Here is a 23,419-nt window from a genome sequence, read left to right as displayed (position 1 = left end):
AGGAATGAGTACGACTCAAAACGATATGAAGTAAGGAATGAGTACGACTCAATACGATATGTAGTAAGGAATGAGTACGACTCAAAACGCTATGTAGTAAGGAATGAGTACGACTCAATACGATACGTAGTAAGGAATGAGTACGACTCAATACGATACGTAGTAAGGAATGAGTACGACTCAATACGATACGTAGTAAGGAATGAGTACGACTCAATACGATACGTAGTAAGGAATGAGTACGACTCAAAACGATACGTAGTAAGGAATGAGTACGACTCAAAACGATATAAAGTAAGTTTTCATTTCGATTTATAGTAAGGTATTAGTACGAGTTATTTTAACTTTTCAATCCACATGGGTTGTTTTAACAAACCGTACGATAACCGCATATGTTCCATTAGTCCCTCGTCAGTTGCTCTTTGAAGACGGAAACATTACCACGACAGTCATACAACACTGCACGAAAAGGTTGCGATATGCGTCCATTTGGCGAGAATTTAGTCACATCCTGACAATATGCGAACACACAACTGCCCTAGTTCGGCATTCAGTTTACTCGTGTTAAACTAACCGTTAAAAGGTGGTAATTCCATCCTTGATGCGTGTAGTGTCTGTTTTTGGTGTGTATACGTTTGTTCCCCTCGTTTAGTGGCGTTACCTTGTGCCTCTAAACAGTGTATACTTAAGAAATATAACACACCACTGAGGGTCATATGACATTATAAGGACCGGCCAGTTAGCCACCGCAAGTGTAGCGCCTCGGTCAATTCACCTTCGGGGGCTGACTGACCGGTCCTTATAATGCCATTTGGCCCGAAGTGGTGTGTTATATTTTGTTATGTTATACCGAACACTTTTCCAGACCGGCCAAAAATATAATATGGACCGCTGACGTCATTAAACTGGATTTTCATCAAAATACAGTGATATACGGACCGATCTAGTTTATATATACAAAGAAGGGACAAATTTATGTGAGGTATAATATAATTAAATTGTTGACTGCTGTTTCCACTGACCGTTCCAAGGCGATAATCCCATCATTTATTAATACAGTTGTTTTGATTTGTATGTGGTGTGTGTACGTGTTTCTCGCCAATGTCGTTTGGGTCCTTACCCTGGGCCGGTAAGCAGGGTTTGAACTTGAATCGTTTACTACTTGGCTGTCTCTATAGTTTTAAATGTATTATTCATGAGAAATATCTCTTCGACTTTCACACGTAAAGAGGTGTGTTATGAATCCGCCGCAACTCGCAGCAAAACGTAAGTCGGTGAGAGTACTGATGTGACAACGTAATAAGGGTATTATAGAAAGAAAAAAAAACCATATAACACATTAAATGACATATTTTAAATTTAAAACGACAATTTGCATTACTTTTAAATATTGCTTGCCAAAGATTTTGACATTATCAACATTAGCAAAATCGTACATCACATGAAATGTATGTTTTTGCATTATGATTCAAAGAATATGTATATTAAGAACTGCTGAAAAACGATCTCTTTACGGCCTAAGAATACGACATACAAGCGGTATGTCTTGTACGCATAAAGATAAAAGATATATATTTTCGACCATGGAAAAAGCACCGCTTAACCTTATAAATAACATTGATTTGCGAAGTCGGACAAGTAACTTTCATAATGACAGATGGTAGAAGGGTGGAACTAACTCCAATCTGACACGCAGATGTATGGGAGGATGGGAATAGCATAAAACAAATATACTTCTGTTCTGGGCTGGGACGTTATATGAAATGGCTGTCAAATACGCGAAAGAGTTATCTTAGAATGATCCTCGTACAATTGCCAACTAATTACCTGGACAAATAAACCGTAACACGAACTTCTGATACCCTGATACTGTATATAAAATGACGCAAGACATTCGCAAAATTGAAAGATCGGCAAAATTTGAAAGTTAATGCTACAATGCAAAAAGAACATAAAAAGCCTTAAGACAAAAAATGAATGAAAATGCTGTGCACCATTGAAATTCAGGTTGCGCGATACAACTTGTGTTTTTGTTTCAAAACTCTTAATCGTCATTCAAAGTGTAAGCAAGTATTCGTACTAAGTAGTAGCTTATGTAAAGATCAACAATTATCTTAGTCTGTTTATACTCATTTACTTGTCGCGGTCTTTCATATCTAAGGTCCACTCAGACATACACTGGTTTCTAACGTGCGCGGCTATTTCAGACGAATATATCACAACAGTTTTTATGTGCGACACTATATATGAAGGCCTAACTTCGCTTGTCGGTCACTAGAGGACTTAGTGATATTCAGACAGGTTGGTTGGTGCTTCACGTTGTTATAAGATCCATTGTACAGTTTTAGTGTTTTATAATTGCTATGCATTACATTTATCCGATATAGTGATATACTGTTATTTGTCTTATTTAATGCTTATTTATTTATTGTTTCAACAATATAACTATATACCTTTGCGGGACTATCTATAGAAGCCTTTACGGGTTCGATATTGTATTGATTATATGTATGTATGTTTTAATTAAACCAGTATTTATTGCACACATTTACAATAACTAGCATTAAATGAGCCGAATAGAAAAATATGTATACATATCGGATAAAATGCAATGCATAACAATTATATACTAGAATTAAGTTTTTTTTAAAAAAAACACTATTTCCTGAAAGTTTAAATGTGATAAGACTTCCTTTTTAGGGGATGTAAGATATCAAGTTATACTCATTATAGTCGGTCAATAGCTATTTTCTCTGTTATGTCATACCGACTGAAAATAAATTTTGATTTGATTTGTTCAGAGCGGCAATTTATCCATAATGCTAGATCTATTCAAAAAATGCTTTAATGGTTTTTGAAGGACCGATTGTTATTTTTTTTGTTTAAGTTAACAACTTTGTTAACTTAATCGTTGTTAACTTTCAAAAATTTATTTTTCAGGAAGTTGAATGGATACATATATGATCTGCAGTTTTTTTTTAACAAAAACACTTTTTCAGCTGTACCTTTTTTTAAATATATTAGGACTTCGTCAAATAATTTATGTTTAAAAGTTAACAATGATTTCATTAATCATGTTGTTAACTTAAACAAAGTTCTGAACAATCGGCCAAATAATAGAATGTTAACTTTCGTTTATTTTCGATGAACCTTTCGTCATATTTATTTCCAGGCCAATTCCTTCAACAGAATGTATGCGATAGGCATTTTGGTGTTTGTAACAGGTAATTATTTTAAACTTATTTATTTTACACCGATTGTGAAACAAGTTATTACAGCATTATATCAACTTATCTCGTTGGCACGATGTTACGCGAAGTGTGTGGTCTTGTGGTGCTTGTGAAATCGGAATACCCGGAGGAAACCTACTTGTCCGGCTCACAGGGGCAGGGTGCGTTGTTTAAACACACCCCTTTGACCACGCCCCTCCCCCATTATTTTTTTTAAAAATCCCAGACTTATTGATTGATAATGATGGGGGAACTGTTACTAATGTTAACTTACAAAAAAAAAATCCCATTTTTTTTTGTAAGTTATCATAAGAACAGTTCCCCGATCACCATTAAAAAGTATGGGATTTTTAAAACAAAATGGGGGGGGGGGGTCGGAGGGCGTGGTCGAAGGGGTGTGTCAAAACATCGCACCCTGCCCCTGTGGTACGGTTTGGTGACCACACACCACTCACATGCGCCCAGGCCGGGACTCGAACCTGTGTTGCTTAAGCACTGAGTGCGCTAACCTCTTTGCTAGCCTGAGATTAGATAAGTGTCCTTGTTTCTCGTCATTTGAATAATTATTTACAAATTATATAAACTTAGGTCAATATTATCTGCCAAAAGTTCAAAGACATGATGTTTTCTTTAAAATTTGTTAACTCACTTAAATAATAACTCTCTGAGAATTTAGGTATTTGGATATAATACTATCAACCGTGATCTTCAAATATAAACCGATAAATTATATGCTTGCATTTGTATTTCAGTTGCCGTATTTCACCAGGCTTCTGCAACGTTACCAGGTATAGTTAATATCCTCTCCTATACATTTGGTTCTCTTCAACGTGTGGCTTTATTTTCCGTCACTAACTAAGTTTAGTTGGCCTGCTAGATATTCACAGCGATAAATTGTGTCACAACGCAATCCTTTGCTTGAAATGAAAACTTTAAATAAAGATCACTTAACTATTTCTTCACCATTTTAAATGAAATATAGCACAGTCTACGCTGCTTACGGAGCCCCGCCTTCGGTATTTTACCAGAGTTTGATCGAGAGTTTATTTTCTGAAAAAACTTCGACAAACCTTTTGACAAAACCACCGCATGATTGAGCACTATTAAACCATTACTTTGGAAACAGGTTTGTCGAAGTGTTTGAAGAAACTAATCCCCTAATTAAACTCAAGTAATGAAGCGAAGGCGGTGCTCTTTAAGTGTGGGTGGGGGGGGGGGGCGCACCCTGAGTTCATCGTCCAAGTTTACGTTTTATTTCTATATAGGAGATTACAAGTAATCTCATGCACAATTGCGATTGAAAAATTGTTACAATGTTCTACCCTTACCCCCGGCAAACATTTTCAACAGAATGAATTCAGTTCTGAGGGCGGGGTGCAAGTCAAACGGTTACGCCCTTTATTTAGGCCCCTATGACGTCAAATCCTGGATCCGTTCCTGCAAAGGGAACACTTATCCGGAAAAAACAACACTATTCATCTTATACTTTCAGAATGCGATGGGAGTCAGTATGACTTGGTGTTTGTCCTCGATTCGTCCAGCAGTGTGGGAGAACAAAACTTCACAGTGATGAAAGACTTTGTGAACGACGTCATCGAAAACCTGGACATTGGACCTACCAAGACAAGGATTGGCCTGATCACCTTTAGCCGATATCCGATCCTTAGAATAGCACTGAACTCGTATGGAGATAAAACACTTCTTAAGGCAGCAGTCAACAATGTTCCATATGTTCCAGGTAAGAGAAAGCAAATGGGTGGTTTCCATAAAACATATTAAGTAATTTCTTAGCTTAAGTCAATTTCCTTAACTTTTTGTAGTCAAATTATAAGAAAGATTTTTGTACATTCGAACCCCGTTGATTCGAACTCCCAGTGACCGGCGAAAATACCTCAAGCCTCCGAACATTCGAAGAAATCGGGGTTTTACATATATTTCTAGCTAACGGGGAATTCGAGCCAAGCGAATTCGAGCCAAAGGGGTTCGACTTTATGTATTGAATCAATGAAAAACATGAAGTATTTAAAACATTATGAAGCGATTGTATCATAGAAAAGGTGAGATATTTCACTTAAGAAAATGTCTTTAGTTATGAAATGATTAAAGATGTTTTATATGAATGCCTGCCAAGGGGTCTCACTAACTCCCGCTTCGAATTCCATTGAATAGGACGTTTTGAAAACATGTTTAACACAAAAAGTGCACATTTACTTGATAATGAAGTTTGCATCATTGGGAATCCTGCAAGTGAACAGCGCTGGATCTAGTGGGGGGGGGGGGCAATAGGGCCGTGGTCGGCAAATGAACCCTAAAATATTTAACCTTAAATTGATAACGAAATAATTAAGTACAAAGTGACGATTGTCATTGATTTGTTCATGCAATACGGCTTGGAACATCTATAGAGAATTGCATAATTTATTACAGTAAATTTCGCTTCACACATATGTATAAGGTCTATATGAAATATATTTTTGTGACATGGGAACTAAGTGTCATTATTAGTGTAATAACATTTTCTTACCAAGGCAGCAACGTATTCGAAGCTAAAATGTGCCGCATATACTTCGTTGTTTTGATTATACGCATGTAGTTTATCGAAAGGTCGTACGTAATTATTACGTATTTCTTTCCAGGGGCTACGGAGACGGACGCAGCTATAGAACTGTTGGTTCACGTTGGATTCGCAGCCTCCAGATCTGACGTACCTAACATCGCAATTGTCGTAACTGATGGCCACTCCATTAACCATAACCAAACCGTCGATGCAGCTAACGATGCTAAACAGCGAGGTATTGTCTTAAAGCTGCACTATCACAGATTGTCAGTATTAAGGACATTTTTGTCTCGGAATCAGATAATTTTGTTATCAACGCCTTGAATTCAGTCATATAAGATAACTCACAATATAACAGATATGAATTTTTGAGAAAACTGCCGAAAATTTCATTTTTATTTATTAAGCTTTTGTGACGCTTTTAGCTATTGCCGAACATAAATATGAAACACTGCAATCTGATCTGTCAGCAGTAATGTATCACCGATGTTCAGATAATTACGAAATATTGGATCATTCCTAGACAAAATATTAAAAAAAGTCAAGCCGTGAGAGTGCACCTTTAACGTGTTTTCATATTATGTTTAAATCTAATACGAAGGCAATATTGTGCCTCAAAAATATAATTTATCTATTAATATGAGGTTGTATTAATTGATTATGTATAAATAGAATTTTTTTTTTCATTTAACAAAATCGCTAAATAAATTTGATAAATTTACTGCAAAACTGATTGCAAACTTTTGCAAACTATCAGTACAATAATTTATATTCTAAGACATACTTGCTTCATAAAACCATAGCGGTTGGTACAGTAAAACAACGTTAATTTCTAAAAATAATTGTTTATTCCAGAAATCCATGTCTATTAGTATTAATGTAAGAAATTGTGGCACGTACACTGCTTATATTGGCGATACCAACATAATTATGTAGTATTTTATAATACGCGCAGGTATAACCATGTTTGCTATTGGAATCGGCACTTACATCAACCCCGACGAACTAGAAGCAATCGCCTCCGTCCCCGTCGACAGGTATATGTATGTGGTCAGCAACTTCAATGCACTGACCAGAAGCGTGGCCGGAATCACCGCGAGAACGTGTAATGGTAATTAAATCTTAATTTTAGTTTCAAACAATCTACCTACCGTAAAAGTAGGACGTATTTATAATTGTATTTCAATTGTAGCTGGTCAATGCTCAGTTTCTGGTCGAGTTTGTGCAATTATCGCTCGGAGTTGACCATGCAAGATGCAATAAGTAAAGTACAAATGTACAGTCAAACCTGGCTGGCTCGAACCGGCGGAAATACATCGAGCCTCGAAAACTTCGAGTCCAAGTCGAAATGCTTACCTCCAGTTAAAATAAATCGGTCCTTGACACCCAGTTCAAGCCAACGAAGAATTCGAGCAAAGCGAGTTCGAACCAACGGATCTCGACTATATTGTGCACAACGAGGACCACACGGCCGACGATACCACGCCCATAGCAATCACTAGATTTTTCTTATTCGAAAACAAGACCAGCTGACTGAATAGCTCTTATATATCACATTGACACTGGGTGTAGCTTCTTTTCTTCATTTCAGAGACAGCCAAACCTGCGTCAACTCCTGCTCCAACTGTTGGTACGTTTCATATTTGCAATATCATTCAATTGTTGAATTGTGATATGTGAGTATTGTCATGTGGCGTTGTATGCCTCGTTGGGTGTCTTAGGCTTTGGTGCTTGTACCTTTGAAGAAACCCATGGTTAAATGTTGCACTGTTAGGTTGGTCCTCGTAATTTCTGTTAAACCACACCCTTCTAATCTCTGTAATGAATATATTAAACGTGGGAGTCATATACTATGTATTTTCGGCACGTGTGGCTCTGGCCATGCGGTCATTTTAATCAAAACATTAAAATGAATGTCTAAAATTTTACAAGTGAGCACATGTTTTTTCAATAAATACAAGAATAAACAAATTTTAGTGTGAATGAGTTCTGTATAAACCGTAAAAAGGCGGTAAACTCATCATACATACAGGGTTGATCCAGAATTGAGTGGATTTTTTTAATAATGCAAATATCATTGCACATAGAACATAGAAACTTCACATTCAGTACATATAACATATCCAATATAATTCCTGCAATTTTCAGAGCAATTCATATAATTTTCGCTGAATCAATTAACGATACATTGTTGAACCCGACCGGTGCAATCCTAAGACGTCAATGATGTTGCGCTCATTCTAGCGTCATAGTTTTTCGATAAACGATTGATTGATTATGATGGAATCTTTGCGTGTTGTCTGTGACTTGTTTGCCGGGTTGTCTATGTTGTGCTATAATACAAGTTCTGTGTAGGAGTTTGGCAACTTCGCTTTCCAATATATACTAATGGCCTAAAGTCTTGTCCTGTCTACAAAAACTACAATATCCAAAAGTCTTGTCCGGTCTACAAAACTACAATATCTGTTTTGTTTTATATCGCACACTCATAAATTTGGTATCGATGGAAAGAGGACATTAATATGCATTCAATGAAAACAGAATTTGGGAATTTATGCCAGTACAGTAATGTGTTGAAAATTGGCATTGAGGATTTGTTGTGCTATAATACAAGTTCATGTCTTTCTTCTACTTTAATCTGATTTATTTTAATGTTTTATAGTAGAAAAGTGATCGACTTAATTGATTCATTCTCATAGCCAAGACGAGAGCAAAAATAACAACTTTAAATATACTTATTTTAAAGTAAAACTATAAAAAATCTGCATAGCATTTATATGATATGTTATAAATAATATAAAACTAATTTAATCGATTATTAAATTGCAGTTACGTCATCATTCAACGCATCAACAGACGCCAAGGGTATGTATCATACACTTGAACGAATTTTATTGAAGGATAATGAACGTAATATATGCAAAAGCTATTTGGGCTTTGCACATAAATGCCATTTGAACGTTTTTTCCCCATAATTGTCATTAAAACGAAAAAAATTAAAAAAAATTATGATATCATGACGATATCAAAAAGCCAATATTTAGAACAATACTGTTTTTATGAACGGTTTATTTGAAGTTATGTTCTGAAAGTACTGCATGGGATAGTTTGTAAGATGAAACTGCACTTCATCAATATGCCTCTCCGTGGTATGGATGATACTTCCAGACCTAATAAAATGTTCCATTATATAATATACTTATGAACAGTGTTGGTACAGATTCAAGTAAATGGCACAAAAAAGCACAAAATAAGAGAGCCACGGAGTGAACCTAAACGCACGTCTGTTGTTTTTTTTATCAGTGGAACAATGTACAGAACTCTACAAATATTAACATTAATTGAACACATTGACCTATACGCTTTATAAGCGTGTAAAACACCTATCTGTATAATAACCTCAATTAACTAATAACTGTATGTTATGTTTTCGTAAATAATCGACATATAACATGTACAGTAAAATTCGTGGAGAACTCGGGAAAAACTTCGAGATAACAGACTTTCGATATAACCGAAACACAAAAAGAGCAAAATTAAAAAAGATTATTTTTTCGAAAACTTCGGCATAAACAGAACATTGAGATAACAAAGTTCGACATAACAAGTTTCGACTGTAACAAGAATGTCTTTTGGTAAAAAAACCCACCGAATGAGAGTGTAACCATCAATATTAAAGATAAGATACTACTAAATGTTAAAGATAGATATTCCAGTGACTAAGGAATGAACTCAGGAGATTTCCAAAGGAGTTCGAAAACGTCCATAATATATCTGGGTACATAATGTCATCTTAGGAAATTTCCAAATTCGCGTAAGAATATTTTAAATTTGTAAAATAAAACATTCGGGTGAGAATGCCTTCATCTTTAATACATTTTTCAAGCTCAATGTTTTGCCAGGATATTTTTTGTCCATTAAATTACACAATACATAATATTCCTATGATTATTTTTCCACACGTGGGATGGAACTCCCAGCGGCGGAGGCAGGCAGTTGTCATAAATGGCCTTTTATCCTTTACATTCACTGCAATACTGTGGTATTAAAATACACACTAAGCCTTGATAGGTTTGGTAGAGTATCATCCAAAATGTTTGAACTGCCACACGATGATTACTGAAAAGTTATATATTTCAGCTGAGTGTAATCAAACCATAGCCGACATAGTGTTCATATTGGACCAGTCTGGTAGCGTAGGGGTAAAGAACTGGGAGCTCATGAGAACTTTTGTCATCAACATCGTGGATTTCTTGGATATTGGCTCAGACCTGACAAAGGTCGCGGTGATTACCTTCAGCAACTACCCAGTGAGAAGGCTGAGTTTGGACGCGTTCACAGACAAGCAAGCCCTTATCAACGCAATCAATCAAATCCCTTATTACCCAGGTATATGATAATAAACCACGATAGGCTAACATACCTCGATAGTCGATATCCATTAACCTCGGATACCTCGATAGTCGATATCCGTTAACATCGGATACCTCGATAATTGATATCCATTAACATCGGATACCTCGATAGTCGATATCCATTAACATCGGATACCTCGATAGTTGATATCCATTAACATCGGATACCTCGATAGTTGATATCCATTAACATCGGATACCTCGATAGTTGATATCCATTAACATCGGATACCTCGATAGTTGATATCCATTGACATCGGATACCTCGATAGTTGATATCCATTGACATCGGATACCTCGATAGTTGATATCCATTAACATCGGATACCTCGATAGTTGATATCCATTGACATCGGATACCTCGATAGTTGATATCCATTGACATCGGATACCTCGATAGTTGATATCCATTAACATCGGATACCTCGATAGTTGATATCCATTGACATCGGATACCTCGATAGTTGATATCCATTAACATCGGATACCTCGATAGTCGATATCCATTAACATCGGATACCTCGATAGTTGATATCCATTGACATCGGATACCTCGATAGTCGATATCCATTAACATCGGATACCTCAATAGCTGATATCCATGTACATCGGATACCTCGATAGTCGATATCCATTAACATCGGATACCTCGATAGTCGATATCCATTAACATCGGATACCTCGATAGTTGATATCCATTTACATCGGATACCCCGATAGTTGATATCCATTAACATCGGATACCTCGATAGTCGATATCCATTGACATCGGATACCTCAATAGCTGATATCCATGTACATCGGATACCTCGATAGTCGATATCCATTTACATCGGATACCTCGATAGCTGATATCAATTCACATCGGATACCTCGATAGCTGATATCCATGTACATCGGATACCTCGATAGTTGATATCCATGTACATCGGATACCTCGATAGTTGATATTCATGTACAACGGATACCTCGATAGTTGATATCAATGTACATCGGATACCTCGATAACTGATATCCATGTACATCGTATACCTCGATTGTAGATATCCATGTACATCGGATACCTCGATAGTTGATACCCATTTACCTCAGATACCTCGATAGTCGATATCTATTAACATCAGATACCTCGATAGTAGATATCAATGTACATCGGATACCTCGATAGTTGATACCCATTTACCTCGGATGCCTCGATAGTCGATATCTATTAACATCAGATACCTCGATAGTTGATATCCATTTACATCGGATACCCCGATAGTCGATATCCGTGTAAACCGGATACTTCGATAGTTGATATCCATTTACCTCGGATACCTCGATAAGCGATATCCATTTACATCGGATACCTCGATAATCGATATCCATTTACCTCGGATACCTCGATAGGTGCTATCAATTTACGTCGGATACATCGATAGTTTATATCAATTTTGAAGACAGCTACTAGCTGATAGTACTCCGTTTTGGGTCCGTCTCCAGTGAAATATTAGAAAAGAGTCATTACTGAGAAGCAATGAAGCGTTGCGTTGAAGGGACTCGAACCCACGACCTCTCTGGTGATAGACAGACAGTGGTTAAATGATCATACACTTATCCGACACATTGTGGTATGTCCAACCATATATGCTCGTAATTAGAATTTGAGTTAGAATTGGGCAATGGCCGGTGGTCACATATCTATTTTAAAATTAACTACAGTCGAACCCCGTTGACTCGAACTCCCAGAGACCCCGTTGGCCCGAACTCCTAGAGAACGGCGAAAATACTTCGAGCCTCAGAAAAATCAAGCCAAGCGGGATGGTTTACTTTCAGTAAAAAGTAATCGGTCCTTTACATCTAGTACGAGCCAACGAGGATTTCGAGCCAAACGAGTTCGAGCCAACGGGTTTCAACTGTATTACAAATTTGGCAATACTTTTCTGCATTGGCTCTTTCCTTTATTTCGCATACATATAATAACATTACTTTGTATAACAGGTAATACAGAAACGGACAAGGCGTTCGACTATCTATTAGCTCATGGGCTGGAGGGTGACAGAAAGGGGGCACCCGACCTTGCCATTGTGGTCACCGACGGATACTCAAGCGCACCTGATCTGACAAAAATAGCTGCAGACAAAGTTAAACAGCAGGGCATTGGCGTTTTTGCTATAGGTATGAATATAATAATTCGAAGTTGTACTACATGTATTTCTTTGGAAACTCAACGTGTTATTAAACACAAATACGTTCATATACGTTCATTTATATTTTAGATATTATTAAGTTTGTACGATCCTTTAAAGCTTACCAAGTATTTCTACCAGGAGTGTAAAGGACACTGTTAATTTTGGTTACGAGCCTTTTAAACAAATGCTGTATCGACTATTGCTTGCAGGAGTGGGGAGTGAGGTTCAAATGTCAGAACTGAATTACATATCAAGCGATCCAGACAGCAATTTCGTCTACTTTGTATCAAACTTCACCCAGTTGTCTAGCATTGAGAACGCTGTTGCCAAATCAACGTGTGAGGGTATGTGTTGGTTCTTATTCTCTTTCTTGCTGTATCAGAGCCATTGTACTATTTCATGTTAAGTTCCGCTGCCTTCGTTAGAGGGCAAGTCTGCATATTTGTACATAACACAAGAAATTCACTTGGTATTAAAGTTATAAGCCAGAAGCCAATGAAAGTAAAACGAACATTAATTATTCCGAGAGTTTTGTTTCTAGAATAGGCATTGGTTAATAAGAAATTTCCACCTAAAGTGTTTGTGTTTATTACAGCACCACAACTACTACCCACGACAACTACAACAACAACAACAACACCCATACCAACAATAGTACTATCGACTACCACTAGGACGACGCAAGATCCACCCATCATCACCACAACCACCACCACAACCACTACTACACCAGCGTCAACAACAACTGGGTAAAAGCGTTACAAATTACCGAATGCAATAATAATCATTATTTGATAAAATCAAAGATTTTGCCTATAACTTAATTTAGGTTTCTATGTAGAAATAATTAAACCATCAATAAAAAAACTCTAAAAAGATCGCAATGCGCATTCTTTGATAAATTCGAGTTTAAGAAGAAGTACACTGCAGTAAGACATATTAAATGTTTTTGCTTATATGTATTCATAATTATGCAAAAAAGCCATCCAGTATGCCATTGGTCGGTGGCTTGATTTCACTGTGAAATCAACCAATCAATAACTTGCTGGCTGGCAATGACCACATGACTTGTTATGTCACTCGTCAATCTGTCTATAAATAACATCATTCATTGTATTTATTTTTAGAACCACGTTGCCGACAGCACCGCGTAAGTGTTATCGTGTACTTAGTCCAACAGAAGCTTAAGTACCATCACAATTTATTTATGTCCATTTGAGGTTATTGCAATACTATGTCGACTCGATAAGGTCATCGCAAAGCCATGACCACCTGAAAAGTTTATTCGTAATCATTTATCTCTTACACAAGGACTAACATGGCAGACCTTACGTCAGTCTTTAAACTTTCTTTTCTTTTAAAGAAATGCTATTTTCTAACTTTGCTTCCACAAATAACGCAATCCACAACGCCAATACATGGTGTTTCTTCTGCAGCTTGCGTCGCCAAGGTAGCTGATGTTGTATTTGTCGTTGATACATCTGGAAGTGTGGGGGGCGAAAACTTCTTGAAGGTTAAGAACTTCATAAAGGAGACGATAAACGTGTTCGATATCGGGAGCCAGTACACTCGTATTGGCGTCATCACCTTCAGCACCGCGCCTACGCTCCAGTTCAATTTGACGTCCTACAGCACTAAAGCCGACATCTTGGCGGCTGTTGACAGAATACCCTACACACAAGGAAGCACTGATACAGGTAACCACAAGCGTAGGAAAAGTGATTAAACGTACCTAATGTCCTTACTGTTCTTGCCCTTTGGTTACGTTAAATTTGTGATTCTTAATTGTCAACACTGTTGAACTTTTTATTGCTGTCAGGAACAGATTCAACTAAAGAGAGACAGCTATTAAAATACTTTAGATTTCTTTTGTGTTAAAGATGTACTCTTACTCCCAAATAATTTACCGCAATTATTAATATTGCTTTACTTTTCCAAAAAGGATAAATAAATGTCGCAAACAATTGTTTTTATGAAGGATATCGAGTTTTATTTGAAAGAAATGCGCATAAAATACGGTATTTCTACAATCTTGTTTCACTAGTTAATATTTTCCATAAATGCAGTTTTAAGTAAGTTTAAGGTTTATCATTCAAAATTTATGTTTGTTATACATGTGTATGTATTGATTTTGAATAAGAGTGTCACTTTAACAAATGATGTTTTATAAGAAGCCTAATTGATAGTTATGAAGCAAATAAGAGTACTTCATTGCAATTGCAATCAACACTTTTACATATAAATAGTGTCATGGATTATCCTCAGATTTCACGTGTAATACTTATGGATATTAAATTATAGCGGCGGCCATGGAAATGCTGCGCCAAGAAGGATTCACAAACGAACGGACAAACGACCCCAACATAGCGATTGTGATCACTGATGGCTACTCACGGGACCCAAAAAATACTCTACGACAGGTATGTGATGTTATGGGGAAAACTACACCAATTCGGAAGTGCCTACGTATTGTTACATGCCTAATTTCTTTAAGTGAATCAAAGCATGGCTATGTCATCTCACACCATTGGCTACCTTCCATATCGAGGGGTGAATGCGAAAAGGGTCTAAGTGACATTAAATAAAGAAGCAGATAGAACCTTTTCGATATTTAATAGGTTTTGAAGCTGAATGGTATGTGCTTTAAAATGATGCTGGACATGCTGAAATCTGCTTGATCTTCTTTTTATTGTTATCATTTTTACCACATTGTTGGTCCTCGGACACTGGATGCTGCCATTTTAACAAATACACAGTGGTTACGTTAAACCAATTTTATATTTCTGAGGAAAAATGTTAACCGTTAAGTACACAAGTGGAGCTTTCTCCTCATATATGGTGTTGGGGGTCGTTGAACGCTAGAAATCAAAGTTATATTTCATGCAAATTGGTCAATTTACTTTAAGATATATAGGAACATTATTAAAATTTTAGTCATATGTAACCGATATGAATGTTATTTCAATGCACAGTTTCAATTAAATTCTTACTTATATGTTCATGCTTTGAAAAAAAAGTTTATGCGTTCGGATTACTTGCATTCAACAACATATCTAAATTGTTCATCACCACCCAAACAGAATAGAAACCGAGGAAGCCATTTCTAGTCCCGTGCTCTTTTTATAGGCACAATTAGCTAAGGAAAGTGACAATGTGACGTTGATTGCAATTGGAATCGGAAATGAAACGGATTCCGACGAACTGGAGGGACTAGCCTCAACGGATAACATGAATAAAAGCCTTGTTTACCAAGTAGGCGACTTTGAAGCCCTCAAGACCCTGGAAAAAGTTGTGGCTACGGTTGCATGTGGTCGTGAGTAGATATAGTGCATGTTTTTAAACTTAATCATACCACCTTGTCTTTCGTTAAGTCGTTGACTTTGAAATTGGTATTAATACATCTCAATGAACGTAAAGCTTAACAGACTTCAACATATTGCTTTACATAGGGTGTTTTTGTTGACACCAAACTGGTTTCAGTTTAGGTTTCATGGTTTTCGGCGGTTTGAAAACCTGTTTCGAAAAGTTTGATTGAATGTTGTTTTGTGTACAGCTTCAACAACATGATGGAGCTTCTGCATGGAACCATTATTTCTGTATTTCCTTCTAAACAATAATACCACAGATGGTCGTTTGCCTAATTTAAATAAATGCTTTTTTCAACACACGTGTTGGATCACTGTTCACCATGTTGTCTTTTCAAAGTAAACGAGTTTTCGGATGGAACAAACCAACGGGGATGGGGTTTGGTTAGTTTCAAAATTTGAAACTTTTACAAGAAATACACAGTTCGTAAAACCGATGTTAAACCAAAAGTAGCTTCTTTCAACAACAACGCCCTTGATCGTTTTTTAAACGGTCAATACTGTGGATTTTATATGCCCAAATAACGCTTAGTAGTTCTTTCATTTTTGTTTCACCACTAACATACTTAACGAAGCATTTGTTTAACACTACCAGTGGTGATTGTTACCCCACCCTCGCGCATCGTCACAATGCCCCCCGTGACAACAAACTCGAGTGACTGCTTTGATGTTGAAGCCTGTTCAAGATACGGACAGGACGACTGCAAGGATTATCACCCATATATGGCAAAAAACTGTCGCCTCTTCTGCGGCTTTTGCCAAGGTTAGTTTTGGATGTCATGATCTCTCGGTATTAATGAACCTGTAATTCTGTATTAAATTCTTCAAAGGTTAGTTTGGTTGTAATACTCTTTCGGTATTAATTAACCTGTAATTCTGTATTAACTTCTTCAAAGGTTAGTGTGGTTGTAATACTCTTTTGGTATGAAAGATTGTGTAATACTGTAATTATCTTTTGCAATGTTTAGTTTGGTTGTTATAATCTATAATTAAAGGTGTGTAATTCTGTATTAACCTTTGCAAAGGTTAGTTTGGTTTTCATATCTTTAGGTATTAATGAATGTGTAATTCTGTATTAACCTTTGCAAAAGTTAGTTTGGTTTTCATATCTTTAGGTATTAATGAATGTGTAATTCTGTATTAACCTTTGCAAAGGTTAGTTTGGTTTTCATATCTTTAGGTATTAATGAATGTGTAATTCTGTATTAACCTTTGCAAAAGTTAGTTTGGTTTTCATATCTTTAGGTATTAATGAATGTGTAATTCTGTATTAACCTTTGCAAAAGTTAGTTTGGTTTTCATATCTTTAGGTATTAATGAATGTGTAATTCTGTATTAACCTTTGCAAAAGTTAGTTTGGTTTTCATATCTTTATTTATTAATGAATGTGCAATTCTGTATTAACCTTTGCAAAATTTAGTTTGGTTTTCATATCTTTAGGTATTAATGAATGTGCAATTCTGTATTAACCTTTGCAAAAGTTAGTTTGGTTTTCATATCTTTAGGTATTAATGAATGTGTAATTCTGTATTAACCTTTGCAAAAGTTAGTTTGGTTTTCATATCTTTAGGTATCAATGAATGTGCAATTCTGTATTAACCTTTGCAAAGGTTAGTTTGGTTTTCATATCTTTAGGTATTAATGAATGTGTAATTCTGTATTAACCTTTGCAAAAGTTAGTTTGGTTTTCATATCTTTAGGTATTAATGAATGTGTAATTCTGTTTTAACCTTTGCAAAGGTTAGTTTGGTTTTCATATCTTTAGGTATTAATGAATGTGTAATTCTGTATTAACCTTTGCAAAAGTTAGTTTGGTTTTCATATCTTTAGGTATTAATGAATGTGTAATTCTGTATTAACCTTTGCAAAGGTTAGTTTGGTTTTCATATCTTTAGGTATTAATGAATGTGTAATTCTGTATTAACCTTTGCAAAAGTTAGTTTGGTTTTCATATCTTTAGGTATCAATGAATGTGTAATTCTGTATTAACCTTTGCAAAGGTTAGTTTGGTTTTCATATCTTTAGGTATTAATGAATGTGTAATTCTGTATTAACCTTTGCAAAAGTTAGTTTGGTTTTCATATCTTTAGGTATTAATGAATGTGTAATTCTGTATTAACCTTTGCAAAAGTTAGTTTGGTTTTCATATCTTTAGGTATTAATGAATGTGTAATTCTGTATTATAGTTTGCAAAGGTTAGTTTGGTTTTCATATCTTTAGGTATTAATGAATGTGTAATTCTGTATTATAGTTTGCAAAGGTTAGTTTGGTTTTCATATCTTTAGGTATTAATGAATGTGCAATTCTGTATTATAGTTTGCAAAGGTTAGTTTGGTTTTCATATCTTTAGGTATTAATGAATGTGTAATTCTGTATTATAGTTTGCAAAGGTTAGTTTGGTAATTATTACCTTTTGGTATTAATGAATCTGTGCTTATGTATTTACTTTTGCAAAGGTTAGATTGGTTGTCATTACCTTTTGGTAATAATGACTGTGTAATTTAATATTATATTAAATGTTTACATCATACATGATGATATGAGCTTACGATCTATCTTCATCATGTTGATATGTTGCTCCTTGGGTCTGATACGAATTCCACAAGAGCGATAAAATGATTCGTGATCAATAGTCATCACTTTAGACCAAAATTATCCATAATCTCAAAAACGTCGAAAATCCGGTTTCGGATACACTTTAACTGTTTCACGCATGATATTTGTACTAATCGAAAACCATGGGGACCAATAAACAATGGGTGTGTATTTTGATGTTCCAGGTCCTCCAACCACTCCGGCCCCCTGTGTAGATCCGGTGGAATGTTCGAATTACGGAGTATACATATGCACGACAACTAGTCTTTTCAACTGGGCTAATGAACACTGTCCTAAATATTGTGCGTTCTGTGGTAAGCTATGGTGTAGTGGTCCACTGGTCGCGAACAATGTGATGTTTCAGGCAAGCTTTGACCGATAACACACTCCAGTTATTTTACCACTTATTAGATACATGTATAACCTTTTTGACCATTTTATTTAATGTGATATAATTAAAAACAATAACATTTCAGCAACATGATGTTTTATTGTAGCAAATTTAGTTCTTGGACAATTTTCGTTTTAAAATCAGTTTGGATGTTTTCTGGTTCGTGCCTTATTCAAAAACTCCCCTTTCATCATTTTAACAGTAACATCCAAATAGTTGCACGACTTCTTGCTATTCAATGATTTTCAGGAGGCGGCACTCTCCCCACTGATTCACCTCATCCTGTCACCCAGATAGCTCCCACTCGTCAGACCGATACATGTAAGGGACTGGAATAATTTATTAAACATATATTGTAATCCATACCGACGTCTTTTATCTTTGAGGCTCATTTCGTCATGAGACTGCTCAGCGTCATTCCGTTGTTAATACATTACAGTCGAACCCGTTGGCTCGAACTCCCAGGGACCGGCGAAATAGTTCGAGCTTGGGAAATTTCGAGCTAAGCGGGAATGCTTGCCTTCTGTATGAAGAAATTTCCCAGGCTCGAACTTCGAACCAACCAGAAAATTGAGCCAAGCGACTTCGAACCAACGGGGTCCGAATGTTAAGAAAAGAAAAAAAAAGAAAAAAAGAGTTTCTATGTTTAGAATTTGATCATTTTAATTTTGTAAAAAGATAAGGGTAATTTATGAAACCATCCAAAATACAAATGTTATCTAACTTTCCATCACAGCTGTTCACTGTTATCAACTGCACATCGTTCGAGAGACCGTCTGTAGGGACTTCAAATTCACATGGGATTTTATTTAGTTCACCAAAAACATGTAATGACTTAAAGCTCACGCTCACAGATTGAACGTTTTGACCACTGTTTTTATTGTTTGTCTTGGAACGAGCCAATTTTTGTGAAAATGCATGAACAGCAGTGATATCAGACTGCTGTCAAAAATCAGATCGCATGTTTTCATATTTATGTTCAAAAATGATGTTTTATGCATTGTTATTAAAGCGTAAGTAAAGCTTTTAGCAATAAAACATATGGAAATATCAAAAACTGCGATCTTATCTTTTTGTCAACAGTCTTATATAACTTGTTTTCAAATATTTACGCAAAAAATTGGCTCATTCGAAGACATATAATAGTTGTCATAACGGTAAATCTGTGAGAGTGCAGCTTTAATGCGAAGTATTGCGTATCCATGTGTCGAACAACTGAACTATATATGTGATTTTTGTCTTACCACAGCTGTCTGTGCTGACTTGGTCAACTGCGCGGAATACGGAGCGGATGTGTGCTTGAACCCACAATACACGGCGTGGACGTCCCACAACTGTCGGGAAACCTGCGGCTTCTGCTCCAAATATACCATCATCCCCGAAACGACCCTCCAGAACAATATCACGTATGTGGGAGAAGCTTATTGAGACCTGAAATAAAACCGCTGGCATATTTTCATATGATTCCTATGGTGGCATAAAACTGCTGTAAGATAACCTGTTAACGTTCGCGAATTGTTTCGTGTTAACCACTAAATTTGAACTACAATCTTATTACTTTTCCCGATTTTTTATTCTGTAAGATAAATATCATAAGACTTAAAACTGGCTTGAAAGTGCCCAGAGCTGTCGCCTGTTAGGCTTTTTAGCTGTACAACACTAACAGGTTAAAAAATTATGGTTTACGAAATCCACTTAATAAGTAACAAAATAACTGGCAGTAATATGCCACCATAGATTCCAACGAGTTAATACATTTTGATGATATTGAAAAGTAATTTTTACCTCAAAAAATCAAAAATGTTAATACAGTTGTAATGTAACCTTAACAGTCTAACTAAACATATTTCTGGTTACAACTTTAAGTAACCAGCATTATCGAGGGGCCAGAACTTATTATGCCTGAAGCCAGGTTAAATGACAATGACGTCAGCCTTTTAACGTTAAAATACTCCCTCTTTCTTCTACGACCATTTGAGAAAGCAGACGTCATCATATCTCTCAAAGCACGCACGGTATTGCGATTATCGTAATTCGTGACCAGAATGGCCCATAGATGTTTATTTTATGAATGTAATAATAAGGTATCGATTTTTAATAGTAATGTTTGGCCTTGGTTCCCCCCTCTTTATTCCATAATGTATTGTTAACTACTTGGCATGACCATGTACGATTGATTTGAGTCAAACTGGTATCGTGTTACATATAATTTCGACTTGACTAAGATTTTGAAGTTACATAGAATGGGAATTATTCTGTTTTCTTAAATATGAAACAATTTAAAATACAGTCGAAACCCGTTGGCGCGATATCCGAGGGACCGGCAAAACAATTCGAGTCTCGCGAATATCGAGCCAAGCGGGAATGCTTACATAAAGTAAAGATAAATCGGTCATTCACAACAAGCTCGAGCCAACGAAGAAATCGAACCAAGCAATTTCGAGCCAACGGGTTTCAACTGTATATAACAATAAGTTTTTAACGATTTATTAATATTAAACACTTTAATATTGTAATATCAGCCTTAGCCATAAGTTCACTGCACCTTATTGAACGTTTTATTGTTTTAATTGTTTTTCCAGATGTCCGGCCTGGAAGCTGCCTATCGGCTGTACCCTAGATATCAGTTCGGACGCGACGTTCTGCCCTATGCCCCAATGTCCCAATGGCTTTACTCTCAGTGCCCTAGGTGGCAGACAGCCCTGAATAAGACTGTTATCACATGTCTAGTTGCTCATATATCTTAACCATCTAGATTTGTATGTTTATGCAAAATAGTGCTTTATATCGATCAGATTGAAGCTTGTATATAGAATATTTCTTGTATCATGAAATGAATAAAGTGCTTGGGATTGGTTACAAAGTCCTTCAATTATCTATTTATTTGATGCATTTGTAGAAGAAATATAGTGCATTTAACTTGAAAGATGGCCGTGCAGATATAAGTGAACACAATTGTAAATATAAATGCTCGTAATCAAGGTAAGGATCGGCTAGTCTATATTCAAACAAACGAAAGACCGTACATTTTATATCATTTTGAATTTATGTTGAAGCTCATAATTACGAACAGAAATTGTCCAAAGTCTGAAGATTGACTTCCGAAAACCGGCGTTACGCTGCAAAACCAAGCTTTCATAAAATATTAAGAGCAGAAAGTTAGTGTTCTGATTGGCGAATTAATGAACTCACTCAGGCATGACTAAAATTGAGGATAAAATTTGTATTGAAGACGTTATGCTAGCCGAATAAGTATAACCCAATGGCGAGGGTAAGTAAGCCCCCCCCCCTCCCCATCCAGGGCATTCATAGTCTAATTCATTAACCTACTATATCAATCTTAAAGTTAAGATTAGAAGATAGGTGTTTTGATTGGACTGTACAATTAATTGATTGAATGTAATCACTGAGGCATGTCGAAGGATAAGGATAAGAACTATATTGAATACCGTCCCGTGATATACATACTGTATTTGCTACAGACTTATATGGGAAACGATGGTTAAACCCTCAATTCCGTCCGAATGCTCAATTGCCTGCCAAACGATTTAAATTTAAAGAAAGTCGACATGGATCTGAATTCAATAGCCAACTTAGATCGAATTTAAATTTAAGCGTAGAATCTTAGTGTTTTGATTGGTCTAACAATAACTGGCCAATCGACTGAAACCACTGAGGCATATCCAAGGATAGGAATGAGCCAGTAATGGGTGAGTAGGTATCACGTGACAACACCGCTAAGTTTGCGGTTCGGTGACATTAGATGAGACATCAAACCCGTTTAAAATATTGAGTCTGTTTCGTTGTTCTAGCTTTAATTGTGTGACATTACCTCGTGCAAAAATGCAATTTGATCGACCTCTTTTTGATTCGTTTGGCAAGCAGCTCGTTAAAATAAGTATATATTTACAAAGCTCTTCACAATTTCAAATATAACTTAAAATTTTGATATCGCATTTAAATACATTGAATAAAAGATAACAAAACCTTTAACACGCGGAGCGCCACATTGATTGATCGATAGCTTTTTAAATCTTCCGGGTTTAAAGTTAAAGGGACACCAGTGTTATGAGATACACATCTATTCGATGTAATAAGTTTTTACCCTCAAATTTGTAAACTCTTGATCATTTGAACGATATCATTTACCATTAATGTACCAGTCATTTGTAACCTCGCCCCCCCCCCCACCCCCCTACTCTGCAAGGTCCGTGGTATAGCGGGGACTTTGACTTTCGGTCTAGCCAAGCCCGGGTAAAATCCCTGCCCCGTGGAGACGAACTGCTGGTAAAATCCCCGCAAAATGCCCCCGCACCACAGGGACCCTAGGTAAGACTCATTCCCCGCTATTTTGAGCGCAAAGACAAAGCCACGGCATTAACCCGGCACTGCGGGGCAACCTGGAAGGTCGGTGCATGTGTGTGTGTGAGGGGGGGGGGGGGGGTTGGGGGGGGGGCGCAATTGACTGGTGCATTAACATCCGTATATTTGAAATCAATGCAGACAGTTTCATGAAGAAACAAAGAACTGTTAGTGTTCAGACTCATGCATCCAATAATGGGATCGCCGAAAAAATACACATATTTAGGTTTATAAAAGAGCAATAACAACTATCTAAAACATATATTAAGCAGATAACAACCGCCAATTTTTTATTAAAGGCCTAGTTTAAGGGATGTTTTGCATGAAAAT

The 23,419-nt window shown here is 36.4% G+C and overlaps 1 protein-coding gene across 1 annotated transcript; it reads left to right on the top strand.

Annotated features, from left to right (window-relative positions):
• Window positions 1-2,249: 2,249 nt before the first annotated feature.
• On the top strand, window positions 2,250-21,593 carry LOC128226728 (collagen alpha-4(VI) chain-like). The gene is made up of 21 exons (XM_052936727.1): window positions 2,250-2,301; window positions 3,173-3,224; window positions 3,983-4,018; window positions 4,723-4,968; window positions 5,867-6,022; window positions 6,743-6,898; window positions 7,379-7,417; window positions 8,617-8,652; window positions 9,928-10,176; window positions 12,186-12,362; window positions 12,586-12,720; window positions 12,972-13,125; window positions 13,504-13,526; window positions 13,813-14,073; window positions 14,678-14,796; window positions 15,503-15,689; window positions 16,337-16,504; window positions 18,522-18,650; window positions 18,977-19,048; window positions 19,977-20,133; window positions 21,310-21,593. The coding sequence occupies exons 2-21, from the start codon at window positions 3,191-3,193 to the stop codon at window positions 21,431-21,433; spliced, it is 2,658 nt and encodes an 885-aa protein (XP_052792687.1). The 5' UTR covers window positions 2,250-2,301; window positions 3,173-3,190; the 3' UTR covers window positions 21,434-21,593.
• Window positions 21,594-23,419: the final 1,826 nt, after the last annotated feature.

Source organism: Mya arenaria, chromosome 3 (assembly GCF_026914265.1).
Source record: "Mya arenaria isolate MELC-2E11 chromosome 3, ASM2691426v1".
Lineage (NCBI taxonomy): Eukaryota > Metazoa > Mollusca > Bivalvia > Myida > Myidae > Mya > Mya arenaria.
Note: the sequence above shows the minus strand (reverse complement) of the source record. Positions and strands in the feature narration are given on the sequence as shown.